Source organism: Chaetura pelagica, unplaced genomic scaffold (genome assembly GCF_000747805.2).
Source record: "Chaetura pelagica isolate M959 unplaced genomic scaffold, ChaPel_1.0 scaffold98, whole genome shotgun sequence".
Taxonomy (NCBI): Eukaryota; Metazoa; Chordata; class Aves; order Apodiformes; family Apodidae; genus Chaetura; species Chaetura pelagica.
In genome coordinates this window covers 800,739-815,564 of record NW_009954224.1, presented here as the reverse complement: position 1 = coordinate 815,564, position 14,826 = coordinate 800,739, and the positions used below count along the sequence as shown (strand labels likewise).

The 14,826-nt window shown below is 36.4% G+C and overlaps 1 protein-coding gene across 3 annotated transcripts in view; it reads left to right on the top strand.

The window, feature by feature from the left end:
• ZFAT (zinc finger and AT hook domain containing) overlaps positions 1-14,826 on the top strand; it is a 70,438-nt gene that overhangs the window by 31,343 nt on the left and 24,269 nt on the right. For all 3 annotated transcript variants that reach the window (XM_010003532.1, XM_010003531.1, XM_010003530.1), the window contains 5 exons: positions 1,424-1,510; positions 5,302-5,451; positions 7,350-7,523; positions 10,825-10,913; positions 13,457-13,595. In XM_010003532.1, coding sequence (XP_010001834.1) covers positions 1,424-1,510; positions 5,302-5,451; positions 7,350-7,523; positions 10,825-10,913; positions 13,457-13,595 — 639 coding nt within the window. The remainder of the gene's footprint in view (positions 1-1,423; positions 1,511-5,301; positions 5,452-7,349; positions 7,524-10,824; positions 10,914-13,456; positions 13,596-14,826) is intronic.

Below are 14,826 nucleotides of genomic sequence, written 5' to 3'. Positions count from 1 at the left end.
GCTTCATATCCCATGTGCTGCTATCATGAGTTCAGTTCTAGGGCTACTTCTGTTTTGAATGTGTAGGTGCTTCAACATAGGTGTTTCTTTCTCAGAAATACATGACACCTGCATCATATTCCAAAACCCTTTTTCTATGAAAACCTACCAATTTTTGCTTTACTTTTAAGTGAGATGTCCAATTATAGATGCATAACTGTGACACAGATGCAATAATAACCTGGTACATTTTTTCTCACTATTCAGAGGTGCTGTTTGGTCTCATGTCAGAAACTCGTGGAGTTGAGGATCCTTATTCTCCGTTTAGGTCCAAATATCTCTTTCATAACACATGATTCTGTCTCTTCTTGGTACAGTAATATTCCTTTCATGCTCTTCAAGAGGTTTACTATCCTGAAATAACTAGTAAAATACCTGTTCTGTAGCTTCACTTACCTTTTACAGTGATGTCTTGCTAGTTTGGTAGGATCACATCTCCCACCGGGTAACGTGATCTTTTTGTCAGTTTTCAGAACCAACTAGACTTTCTTCACTCCATCTGTTTTGATAATCCATTCGTATGTTCATCAGGTCTGTTCAGAGGTAACTACATGACCCACTCATTTGATTGAGCATCTGGTCTGTTGTGTCAGCAGGTGCTTCTGGAACTGACATCATCTTCAATTTATAAAATAAGCAGCAAAGATTATTTAAATAGGGTCATATACCAGTTGATGTGGAGTTAGATGTGCTTGTGAAGTACAATTAAACTAAAATTGCGTGTAGGAAGAAATTGTCAGAACTCTCCCGTTCAACTTGTTTGATGGTGTTAAATCTTTTATGAGATCATTGACATTGAAAAAAGCCAGAGTAGTCTCTTAAGTTGAAATAGTAGAATAATACTTCACTGGTAATACTTAAAATGCTGAATATTTATAGTTAGAACTTAATCAGTGTATTATATTATTTCTAGTATCTGTCCTTGTTAGCTTTTCTGCTCAATTTCAGGCCATTAAGTAGCATTAAAAATAAGCCTACTGGTGGATGTCTTCAGAATTCTGAGATCTGATCTATAGTTTTCAGAGGGGTGGACTTGTGAAAAAACTCTGAATATTACTGCTTATGTCAAATGATTTTTTCTGTTATATGACCTGGTCTCTAGACTCTTAATTGTCTGGGGTTGGTCAGAAGATAATTATTAGTGCATATTCTCGTGTGCTGTAATTTTGAGCCCTTATTTATGTGGATTAATAATGTGCTTAGAATACGTTAATATTTCTCCTTCACTTATTTCATGATAAGTATCTTCATATTTTCCTTAAAAAATGAACCTTCAATTATAAATTTGTTGGGAACCATGTATTACTGCATAATTACTTTAGTGATTACGCCAGTGAGCTGATAACCCAATCTCTCTCTCTCTTTCTTTCTTTCTTGCTTAACAATAACAAGAGTTATTCCTGTCCTGTGTGTGAGAAATCATTTTCTGAAGATCGACTCATAAAATCGCACATCAAGACAAAACATCCTGGTAAGAAAAAATCAAGGAAAATGTCTCAGTCTATTGCAATAAATGGATAAAGATTTAGAGTGAGCAGTGTAATGTGATTATATTCTGAAGAAAGAGAAGAGTCTGTCTAATTTAACTGGTTTAGAATAAGAATTGCATTGCAGATGCAGATGGTCGAATTTAGAATGAAAACTAGTTACTGTTCCAGCCTGTGTGTTGTGGAGTATGACAGATAATCATGATAACAAATCTGTCTTTGTCTGTCAAATAACTCATTTCCAAAAAAAGAACTAGGTGGATTCAAATTAAGTATTTTGGAATTTGGAACTGGGCATATAAATATCCTGTAGCAGGCCTAAAATTCCCATTGGCCATACCTAAACTGAGAGATACGGGTTTATGGCACGTTGTTTTGTCTGTAGGTAGAGGTGAATCCAGAAGTCCCTGAGCTGAGTGTGCAGCTGGGCTCTACCCTCAAAGGCCAACTGGATTCTGCAGCAGGGCTTACACTAGGACCACCTGTGATGGATATGGCCAGTTTTAAGATGGATCTAACCACTGCAGTCTATTCTGACTCAGTTTATACCTTGCATTCTAGTGCTCTGATTTATCAGTGCAAGCACAGCATACAGTGAAGTCTGCTGTGCCTGAGTAAACAATCCTTTCTCAAGTCTTGGGCATTCAGTGCCAAAGTACCCAAGAGACTTGTGCAGGGACTGATTTAAACCTGCCTGGTGTGAACTTGGCAGGGCCGTATGGTGTGTCCATACTTTCCTCCTTAGTGTTAGGATGGATAGAAAGGCCCACTGCTACTGTGAATGAAGGAGAGCTGACTGCATTGTCCAATAGTCAGTTAACTAGTCCACAGTGTTGCTAGTCACCTGACATAATTTCATATCAAGAAAGAAAATGCCAGGCACCCTCAAAATGAGTTTGGGGAAAGACAAAAAAATACAAAATTTTACTGTCTTTGTCTGAAATACAGCATAAGAGATAAAGCAGTAATTTGTGATCTTCCTACTGTCAGTAGATAGTGCTAGGCCCATGTTTTAAACAATTTCTTTCACTTAATTTCAAACAAATTCCTCCTTTAGTTCTTAAGTTACCAAAGGTTTTCATTTGCAGACCACTCCACAACAGTGTGGTTGGGGAAGGGCTTGTCATCAGGGGATATGTTTGATGCAGCAAATTGAGACAAGGAAGGGCTTCTGTGCTATACTTTAGTCAGGAGGTATGTCAGCCACTGAGAGTAGAAATTGAGTCTCAAGAGCAGTGCCTGTAAAGCCTTTTTGCTGCCCCAGCCAGGAAGTATAGGAGGCCTTCCTAAATAATATGATATGTGAACTAGTAGTACATTTTGTACTGTGCCCTTTCAGGTTATCATTGGTCCATTGCAGTGGTCTATTGACTGCTGAATTACTAGTGTGTGCTGTTTCTGGCATCCAGAAATACCAGTTAGCTCTGGTGCCCTGGTGTGCTAAACTCAAGCATTTAAATAATGAATTTAATTAATTAAATTGTGTTATTTTTTGATCCAGGAAAGTGGGTTCTTTTAAACTCTGGATTATAATAGAAGTAAGGTTAGAAAAGAAAATCTGCACGGCCTAGTATTTTGTGTCCTCATTTTTAATTCATATATTGTAGGCAAATAGCACTTAGATGTAGTATTTATTTAGAACCATGGAGATACATCTAATAAATCTTGTATTTTGCTTCTAAGAGATGCCTGTGCAGTAGTTATGCAACAACACTGTTTTAATATACAGAGGAGAATTAATGCACAAATCTTTTTGCTGTGCATGCTGTCCTCATAATCAGAAAGAAATCCTTTATTCCTACAACATATTTAATTACAAGCTAAATAAATATAAGGCATCTGATGGTATAAACTATGAAGTACAGCAGTGGAATGAATGCAATTGTTTTTTAAAATTGGAAAAGAATAAAGATTAAAAGAAAAGTGCATACTGTTAAAAGGAATTGAATTTTAAAACAGCACATAAAAAATTAATTTAAACTGAAACCCTTGATTAAAATGCTATTTCTGGAGCTCCTTTCTCCTTCCTTTTTTAAATTCATTCAGCATGACCCCTCTCTTGTGTCTTCTGTTTCATCTGGTAGAAAATATGAAATAAAACCGTACTCCTGCGTCTTCTGGATTTGCAAAGAATGGAAGTTAAATTCTAGTCCCATGAAGGCAGTAGAGCAAAAACCTCTGTTGGTTTTCATAGAACAGTATTTCAAACCAAAGTGACCAGAGATCTTGGCTTTATTGCAAAATGATTTGAGTATTCAGCACTGAAGGAGGAGTCTTGGATTCTGGTCCCAGCTCTCAGAATTATCTACCATTCCATCTCCTGTCTGATTTAATATGGAATTTGTTTGTAGTCCTGAGACATGAGAAGCATCAGCTTTCATAGATCCCTACTGAGTAGATATGCTAGCCTACAGTCATGAATGGAAGATCTAAGCCATAGAAGGCATGTGAGGGTTCAGAATTGTGCCTGTATTTTTCTTTTTTGGGTACTTCAGAACATATCTCCACTCAGTTAATGGGCTTTTATATTTCCCTTTCGAGATTATTTTCCTTATACATACGAGTTCAGGCAGGATTTTTTATTACACTCTGGGACCAACCTTCAGGAGACTAGGTGTGACAGTTTGTATTTGGTAAAAATCTAAGTTTAGACTGTACCTTTCAAATTTTCTAAGACTTTGAGCATAATAAGTCACCAGCTTTCATGTCTTAATATTTAGATTACATGAGTGCTGAACTTGCATTGAGTCAAGTGATAGCTTTTATTAATCTGAAATGCTTTTCAAAAAATTAATCAAATTATTCAATGCATTTGGCAATGTTTTCATTATGTGTATTTGGGACATTTTATTTTAAAATTAATTCTTTTGAGCTTTTTCACTGTGACAACCAAAACACTGGATTGCAGGAAGGAAAGACTTGAGAGTTTTGAGTGTGTTTAGCCTGAATAAGCAAAGACTTGGAGAGGAATCTTAACTGTTGTCTTCAGCTATCTAATAGGAGATTAAAAATAAGACAGAACCAGAATCTTTTTGGAACTGTACATTGAAGGGACTTGAGTTGAAGCAAGGAGATTCTGATTAGAAATTAGGAAAATAGTTTTTACTGTAAAGATGGTCAAACACTGGAATGAGCCAAGAGATGCAGAAACTCCATCCTTGGATAGGTTAAGAACAGGACTGGGTATGACCCCAAGCAACTTAATGTAGCCTTGAAGTTGGAACTCAAAAGTTGTCCCTACTTTTGGAGCAAGTGACCTTCGACATCCTTATCAATCACATTTATTCCATGAGTCTGCTTTTAACTTTAAATTTTCTGATTATCAGGTATTTAAATCGTTATAGCTGTGGCTGAAGTGAATTGTCTTCATATCCTTGAAATCTGGCAATCTGAGATGAAATACTAAATAAAGTATTTTGAAAATATTGAAAGAAAAAAATGCCAAATTAGCTTATTAGGAAAGTTCATAGTTAAAAAATTATTTCTAAGACAGTGGCATATCCAAGCTTTTTTTACATTTTATTCTATTTTTTTAAACAGGCAGTGAGGACATTGAATACACAGAACAGGAAGGACAGAACATCCTAGAAACTCTAAAAGAAAAAAGGTCATTATGTCCCTTGCTCAAGTCTTATCTAAGTGGCATTAGGGGAAGTAGGGCTTATAAAGTGTTGGAGTGAATCAAGATCTAGCTCTTCAATATTACTTATATAACATAGAAGAAAAAACTCTCTCATGTCTTTCTGGTTTTTATTACCTTTAATTTTTCCCTCAGAGGTTTCAATGACTACCATTTCTGAGGTTCTTGGCAGAAGAGTTCAGCTGAAAGGACTTATTGGAAAACGAGCTGTGAAATGTCCCTACTGTGATTTTTATTTTATGAAGAATGGATCAGACCTTCAGCGTCATATTTGGGCTCATGAAGGTAAAACTCTGGGTTTAAGGTTTTGGGCATATGATCCTCTCATATTCCACACAAGCTTTGCTGACATAAAAAAGGAATTCAAAGTTCTTGCTATACCTGAAGAAAAAATTCTAGGCTACAGTAGAGGTTAAATAATTAGCTTAATAAGTGGATCATATATGAACACAACACATGAATTGTCCTCTTCAATGTCAATAATATTAATAAGTTTATGTTTTCATTTTTTATCCAGAACTCTTTCATAAATGTCCATAAAGTATTCTATAACAAATGCAAGTGAGGAGGAAGGAATTAATTACATGCTCAATCTCTTACAACAAGTAATTCTCTGTAACTTCTCATGCATAACTGCTGCTCCTTTCACAGTTGTCCAAAAATACTTGATCTGGAAATCTATTAGTAAAACAACTGAAATCCAGTTGCCTTGATGTATGTATAAAATTTTAGTGTGTGTTTTAATTCCAACATGCTGAGTGTGGCAGCTAGGTGACATGGACATGAACTATGATGAAAAACCTGCAAGATGAGACTGATCATATCTATCACTTTTTTAGGGAGAAATTCCAGTAAAATGGCAACACATATGTTAAAAATCCCTTGGAGCTAAAAACTATGCCCTATAAAATCTTGTGTCTGCTCAATCTGTCTTTAATGGTTGGAAAACCACTCATATGGTCTTTAGTCAGTTAATTATTTATGGACTATATTGTCTATGGCATTTGAACATTATTTTGGATTCTTTAGCCATCCATCTGCATAAAGGGATAAAGGGGCTTGGTACTCCCAAGAGACTATTCTGGTTCCAAAGTTTTTGTTCCTATGCAGATAGTTCAGACATTTATACTGGTGCTGCATATTTGTTTGAATGCTGTAACTATGAGCTTACCTGCCTGTGTACTACAATAGTGGTCCCCTCCAGCAGCCCTTACTCCAGTGAGGAGTTCAGGTAATGCAGAGTTGTAGGCTTAGAGCAATCACTTGTGTATTCCATAGATACAGTTTGTTTATTCTGCCAGAAAAGCTTGAAACGCATCTCATCTAACTATCAAGAGAAAAGTGAATGGAAATCTATTCCAAAATCAAAGTGTGCAATCAAGTGTGCGTAAAGTAAGCTATAATTCCTCATGCTCTAAATCTAGTGTTAAGGTCATGAATATCAATCTAAAGCTGCCAGAGCCTCCTGAAACTGTTGAACTACTCTGCCAGCTCAGATTTATTAAACTTTTCTTTGAAGGATTTACTTTGTTCTTGTAGACCACCTGCTAGATGACATACTGTGTATCTCTCTATCCTTTGGATGGTTTGAGAGAAGTGGAATTTAAGTGCTTGTTTTTACCAAGAGGAATAAAAACAACCCTACTACTGTGTAAGCTGTCTGCAAATCTGATGCTAATTAACAGTAAAACACAGCTTTACACATTTAACTTGTACTTACATATTAAGAACCTAATGAACCAGTCCTCCTAAAACAGGTTTCTTCACTCTTTATTGCAGTAAATACAGAATTAGAGTTATCTGAAGGCTTCTAGAGGGAGATTTGGTATGTACACCAGCTAGGCATCAACTTAGGCAGTCTGGATTCTATTTTGAAATGAAGGATGGTCATAGCAAGACTAAAACATTTTTGTTTGCTTGGTTAAACTCAGTACCTGACTTCAGTAGGGAAGTACTTTGTTCTAAAAGAACCCCTCCTTTTTCTTAGCATGCTAAATGATCCCATCGAGAGCCTGATATCAAATACACCGAATTTCTTAAATGTAGATATCCAAATTTTAAAGTTTTGACCTTTTTGTCTATGTTGTTCACGTGATCTGAAATTTCTTTCAAACAAATGTCCATCCTCTCACTGAAAGGTGGAGCTTACTTGTTTCATAGTGTATTTTTTTTTTTATTTTTAGGTGTCAAACCCTTCAAGTGCTCTCTTTGTGAACATGCCACTCGCAGCAAGAGCAACTTGAAAGCCCATATGAATCGTCACAGCACTGAGAAAACACACCTTTGTGATATGTGTGGGAAAAAGTTCAAATCAAAAGGCACTTTGAAGAGCCATAAACTCCTTCATACTGCTGATGGTAAGTGCATGTTTATTAAATCCAAGTTTATTTTAGGGCTATATATACTGACTGTACTATAGGGCCTTATTAACAAGCAATTTTAGGTTCAACATTAAGTGCTACTTGCAAATCTAGTTTATTCCCAGGAGGCATGGTAAAATAATTCAAAACTGCAAAATTAAGACATCTGTCTCTGGAATACTTGTTCTTTTGGTGAAATTTTGGGTTGGCCTTGTAACCCTCTTACTGAGAGATGTTGGTCTCAGAATTAGAAAATACAAATAATTCCATGTTCAAGTCTGTTAAGTGCTTTTGCCAGTGAGAATATTGATAGGGGCTGCCAAATCCAGTAGCCCAATAGAGGGAAGGCTGCTGCAGCTCTATGTGACCAAGTCAAGCCAGTGACAACTCTGAGCATTCTCCATGACAAAAAGTTGAGATGCAAATCCAGAAAAACATGATATTTTCTTTCAAAATTTGGGGTGCAACGATACATTATTCCTCTGAGATTATCAAAGTGAAGTAAATGATTTGGCCAGATAAGCTATACAGACCTTCATTATGGCTTAGTAGTTTGATGTTTGCTACTCATACAATCTTGTGAAAATCCATTCCACTCTTTATTAAATATTTAATTTGAATTCTTTGGAGAAAAATTACATATTCATTAGCTTTGTCCTTTCACAGAAAATGCACATGCTCTTTTACATCTCTAGAATATATGTGGTTTGTGTCAGAGATGTTTACGTTTATCACAGTGATATGATACATATTATAAGAAGCATATAGCAACTGTAATATTACCAACATTACTGTGGTATTACCATGAGTCAGAAAATCGCTCATAATTCAAAAAATACTTTCCAATTTTTAAAAATAATTTGGTCAATAGCAAGCAGATGTTACACATACATCTGCACTTCGTGTGGAAGAATCAACAATTTTACTTAACAGATGCAATCCTCAGCTGATTCCTGGCTGGGAGAAGAAGGCAGGTTATATTTTAATTAAAAGAAAATTTGGATGATCATCAGACTATATGGCACTATGGTGCCATAAAAGAATCTCTGCATGGAGTTTCATTTCAGAACCTTTCTGTTTCGTTTTCACCATCTGGCACATCCAAATAATGAAATTCAGCAATTCAAGTTGAATTTATTTTTACCTGTGAGCTAGTTCTATTTCTTGAGCACAGTATATATGTGTGCAAGTGATTGCTGCAATTCAGATGAGGCTGATTTGAAAATCTGGCGCTGCTAAGAACAGGAGTGTAGTCATGCAGGAGTTAGCCTGGTCTGGGCTTGGTTTAAAGGTGTGAGGTTCTAAATATTGCATGCAAGGGGCTATATTCTCTGGTCATTTACTGAAGCCTTGGCTCTCAAGGCATTGTTACTACCAGGAGCCTTTTTTATCTGGCTTCAGGCTTATAATCTTCCGCAGTAACTCCCTTTTGGTCTGATCCAAATAATTCCCAGACTAAGTGCTCATTTGCCTTATATTTTGCATACCTTTGGAAAAATGCATTTTGCCATTGGCTCCAGTGGGAACAGGATCTCACTGGTTGTGGAGTCCTCCGTAGTTTTCCTCACTAAGTCCACCCCAGTAAATTCTTTGTGCATTTCAAATACTTGTGAAAAATAAGATAACATTTGTCACTAAGAATGTAGTGTATGTTTTATCAAGGGGCTTTCAGCCTTTTCAAGGCTGACAGTTTCTCTGCCCAGTGTCCCTTTCTATAGTCATAGCACTTCAGAAGTTCATACTAGCACACATCTATGTTCTTCAATTCTTTCACAAATAAATGATTTTGAAAAATGCTTTGCTGTTCACGAGTCTTGTATTCCTGACTTATGAATCCAGGCAATTTTTGTTCAAATATCATCCTGCAAGGTCAATTTAACCAGTGGAATATAAAGTAGTTTTCTGTCTGCTTTATTCTTCTCCAGATGACAGACTTCTCAAGAGTGGCATGACAGAAAACAATACTGCAGTGCAGGCGTATTACTGTTTGTGATTAGAAATAAACCAGAAAATCTACTTTTCATTATTTTAGTTAGATAGCAGAAATTGCTGTAAGATTTTTTTTTTTTAGCTATGTTTGATGGAAACTTTCACACTCATTATAAAGGGCTTGTGACTTTTTAGGGCAAGGTCCAAAATCTAAAGAAATCTTATGTCTTCTGGATAATACAAAATATTTTATATTGTACTTCTCCATCCTTCCTTTTGGTTCTTTTGCTTTTGGGTAGTTTTCAGCACATACTTATTCTATGTCAGTCAAATACAGTTTGCCAGCCATGGCCATTTGATAGAGGATACAGTCTTTTTGTATATAATACACCTTGTAATTTGGCTGGAGGTAGCAGGACTAATAGAATCTTAAAGCTCAAAAGTGGAGAAAGAATGTGAAACCCAGAGAATAAAAGGATGTTATTTTAAATTATAAGGGGAGGAAAAAGATTTGTCAGAGAGATTGCTTTGAAGTGAAAGTAAGAAACATTCAAAATAGTACTATGTTTGGGAGTTTCACTCTTTTCAAAGCCACAAACAGCAATAGATGTTTCTTGAAAGTGTCAGAAAGAGTTCATTCCTGTTAAGGAATCCTAAAAATATATCATAACAAATTTTGACTATCTTGCCTTATGAAGGACTCAAACTGTCCTGGAAAAAGCAGACACTTACCATCAAGAAGTCTCATCTCTTGCAGAGTACAGGCTATCTCATAATTTTGCATCAGGTTGCCACCAGATTGAAGTGTATCCTTTTAGGAAGGGCTAAGCAGACTTGATTTAAAGACATCACATGACAGGGCATCCATCTGATTTCTAAGTAAATTATCATAGGCATTAATCATGCCTTCTGTTAAAAATATTTACTATATTTTAGACTGAATGTTCTAAGCATCAGCTTTCATTAGTTGAAACTTCAGTTCTTGTTCTTCATTTTTATTGCTGCTATAACAGGTTGGAGGTGCCTTCAGTATTAGTGCCTGAGTAGAAAGCTCACAGGCACCTAAAGAAATTTCAAGTATAATGTCTTATTTGTAGAATTTAAAATAACACCTTTCTTTGGATGGCACTTCTGAGTGGAAATAAGGGTGTGGGTTTTTTCACAAAGCAGAAAGTAGAAATTTCATTGACTCTATTTAATGGCATATGTTGAGTCCTGCGTGCAACTCAGACTTTGAGTCTGTCAAGTACTAAAGAGGTTGAGACTGTTTGAAATATTTACTTTTTAGGTATCTTTATGAGGAAACATAATCAGTAGGTTTCTGTACTTAAATAGAAAGAAGTTATTCCATTTTCTATTCTCATTTCAGGAAAGCAGTTTAAATGTACAGTGTGTGACTATACAGCTGCTCAGAAACCACAACTCCTACGTCATATGGAACAACATGTCTCTTTCAAGGTAAGAAAACATGTAAATCATACCTACTGATAAGTCATTTAGAAATACATGGACCTTTAGACAACAGTTTTAAAACTGACACATTTTTTCTGCTTTGTGACAGTTACGGCATCTTAACATTTTAATATTTTGGGAATTTTGCCTTTAGATTCAGGCTTTTGAGATAGTTATTTTGCTCATGATCCATTTGTAATTAGTATCTATACTTGCCAAAAATATATGTATGTTGGAATATAAAACAAACATTGGGTTTTTTGACTTTCAGTCCTTGAGAGAAATAATCTATTATGTACCTTAAAATGTCCTAGTGAAGCAGGAAAGCGAATCTCATACATCACTGTTGATTGCCCACCTTAATTTTCTCTGAAAGTTTGCCAGTCTAATGTACTATAGATGAGTTCATATACTTGAAGAAAATTGAAGACAATTAATTTTAAAACACCCCATTTATCTGAAACGTGTCTTGGAAAGAGTTTTGAAGGTTGTTAATATTTCTGTGAAGTGTGTAGATTAGAGATACGGTTTACTTTAGTAAACTGTAGTCTGGTTTTATTCCTAAATTTCACATTGATTCTCAGCATGACAGGTCTTGATGTAATTAATTCTGAAATGTTATATTCAGGAAATAGAAATTATACTAGTATCTTTTCCCGAAAATCCCAGTATTTGTATGTATGAAAATGTTCATTTTAGTGTAATGCCTTATCTTGACAAGGAGAGTAATTCTTATTGAAAACATCAGACTCTTCTCATGTGTAACATCTTTAATTATCTAACAAATCATTTTGCTTCTATAAAGAGAAGACTCCAGCCATTCTTAGTAAGTGCCAATGCTATGTACCTCTGTAAAGCAGGAAGGAGGGTAGTCCTTTTATGGCTTAAATTTTGGAAGATAAGACATAAGAAAGTTAAGCAAGTCATCTAAAGATATGATACATTCTGAGCAAATCTTTTTTTCTTTCTTCATCTGTACTTTTGCTGTGGATTTATATGTTTAAAAGCTTTTTCTTAAAATGAAAATACATAATTTTGCTTTTTTAATTGGCTGACATAATTGTAATGCTGGTTCTGAGCTCAGGGGCAGCTTTAGAATGGTTGACTCAGTACCTCTCTTCAGTCCTCTCTCAGCCTGCATAGAAGTGTGACTCTTCAATTCATTGTCAATAGAACTGCTAACACTGAAATGGGTTAGTCAGGAGTATTTGTCAAAAGGAGTTAAAAAAACTGTTAGTAAGGTGTTGCCTTCTTCTGGGACAGCTGTTTGCATGTAGATCAAACTCACAGAATTGAATCCACCCTATTTGCAGCCCATGGCTTTGCAATCCTGCTCTCTGATAGCAGATATAATGCAAAGGACATGCAAATATTCAGCCAGTGGTACAAGAACACAGCAGCCTGTCTGGATTATTTTCTTTAAAAGAACCCGGTTTCAGCAATAGAAATCGGAAGTATCCCTCACTGAAAAACTGATTAGCTGAGTATTACAGTACCCTCTGGGTTGTAAGGGTAATGAAATCTGAACATCACTTTTTGTGCTGTTTGGAGCCTGAAGGAAGGTCACAAGCAGCAAGCTTAGGCAAGTGTTCTGGTTGATGGACCCTCACTGCAGACGTTTCCCTGCTGTAAATTCAACTTCTTAAGTAACATTTCTGTACCAACCATTTTCTGCTGACTAGCTTTAGGTCGCTGTCCCTGAAACATTTTGTGTCCCCTTCTGAGGTGTTTGACTTTTCCCCAAGGACTCTGGTCAATGTCTGCAGTCTCTTCCAGTACCCTAACATTAGTGCCACACTCCCTCTAAGTGGAACATACCTCACTCAGAATGTTATTCTGAAAGGCTTACAAGAACACTTGGTTTCCTTCACTCCTAGGCACAAACACTTGTTTTCCTAAACTTTTTTGTTTAGAAGTGTCTCTCCCTTGCAGTTGAAGGGAGATGTATGTTCTTAAAAATGAATTAATTTAGTTCCTAAAACTTCACTCACCAAATAGTCAGATGAATGCAAGTGTCAGTGAAAGGGGAGCAGTTGGGAGCATGTTGGAGAGACAAGGAAAAGGAAGAGATCAACCTTGTCAGGTAGGTTATCTGTTATATTAGGTTGGCTGTACAATCACATTGGACCTTCAGTTATTTTAGCTCTCTTATTCTACCTTTCAGAGCAAAGCTCATGCCAGCTTAGTAATTTCTTTATAATAGAAAGTCTCCACATGGTCAGACCTGTGACCATTAATTATGAAAACACACAGTTTACTGAATTATGAAAAATAAGTAATAATCTTATAATGTTGAGAATACTTGGTGACTTGCATATAGCAACCTGATCTAGTGGAAGGTGTCCCTTCCCATGCCACTGGAACTAGATGATCTTTAAGGTCCCTTCCAACTCAAACCATTCTATGATTCTATGAATTTTTGAAGGTCTCCTTGGAAGATGTCTAAACCAGAAAGGAACGTGGTTTCTCAGCTTCAGAACATTGCAATTCAGACCTGTACCCTAAAGAAGTCAGGAAAGACATTCTAACATTTTCCTTTTTACCCCTAGCCTTTCCGTTGTGCCCATTGCCACTACTCCTGCAACATCTCTGGTTCCCTCAAGAGGCATTACAACAGAAAGCATCCTAATGAAGAATATGTCAATGTAGGTTCTGGGGAGCCTGCAGCAGAAACCCTCATCCAACAAGGTACATCCCCACCATATAAGACTAGTTGTTTGGTTTCTTTTACTGAAGCAAACTGAGTGTAAAGGTAAACTTTTCTGCTGTATGCACAGTTCTTTTGGGTGTTACATGATAAATCATTACTAGTTTGTAGTGATTCTGAAATGGCCACCTTTTACCCTTTTTCACCCTTAATTCATCCTTTCTTCCTTTCTAAGGGTGGGTGAATCAAAGTTTTGACTGACCTTGCCTTTGCTGTTCATTGTTGCATACATTTATCATTTTCACTTGCTTGTTTCCCTTTGTAAGTAAAGTATCACTGTGTGTTAAACTGAATGATAAATTTCTATCCTTATACTGATAAATTTCAATGAGAGTTTTGCAAGGTTGAACTAAAGTTAAAGTTGAACAAACATAAGGAAAGAGACTGAAGAGTAAATGGCAGCAAATTATTCCCCCACTAGAGAAATGGGGGGGGAAGGAGTACAGATAAAACAGGTTACAAATTGTTACACTTAGAATTTAGTATTATGGAATGCAACAAACCTGGTGAAAGGTCTGGAGCACAAGTCTTATGAGGAATATTTGAGGTTTTGCTTGGACAAAAGAAGGCTGAGGGGAGACTTTATTGCTCTCTACAACTACCTGAAAGGAGTCTGTAGCAAGGTGGGGGTTGGTCTCTTGTCCCAGCTAACACGTGGGAGAATGAGAGGAAATGGCCTCGAGTTGCACTAGGGAAAATTTCTTCACCTGAACTGTTGTCAAGCACTGGAACAGGCTGCCCAGGACAGTGGTTGAGTCACCATCCCTGGAGGTATTAAAAAGACATGTAGATATGGCCCTTAGGACATGGTTTAGTGGTGGACTTGGCAGTGTTAGGCTTATAGTTGGACTTGATGATCTTAAGGTCTTTTTCCAACCTAAATGATTATACAATTCTATGATCATCTCGCCTTCTAGTTGGGTCTGTGGTTACATGTTTGCTTACACATGTTTACACTTTATTATTTATGCAGCTACAGACCAATAATAAAAATTTACTTTTTATAGTGTTCCTTATGTACGTTAAATACTATTTTCTTGTGCCTAAAACCAGTTTTATCCAGGTCCAGATATGCATATTTTTAACTGATAATTTCTGAGCTGTTGATTCTTCAGTACCAAGGTTGTGCCACAGTTTTTGCCAACCCATGTCTGTGCTGCATCCTAGGTCTCTACTTCTTAAGGCTGTCATACAGAGCCTGTGTTTCCCTAC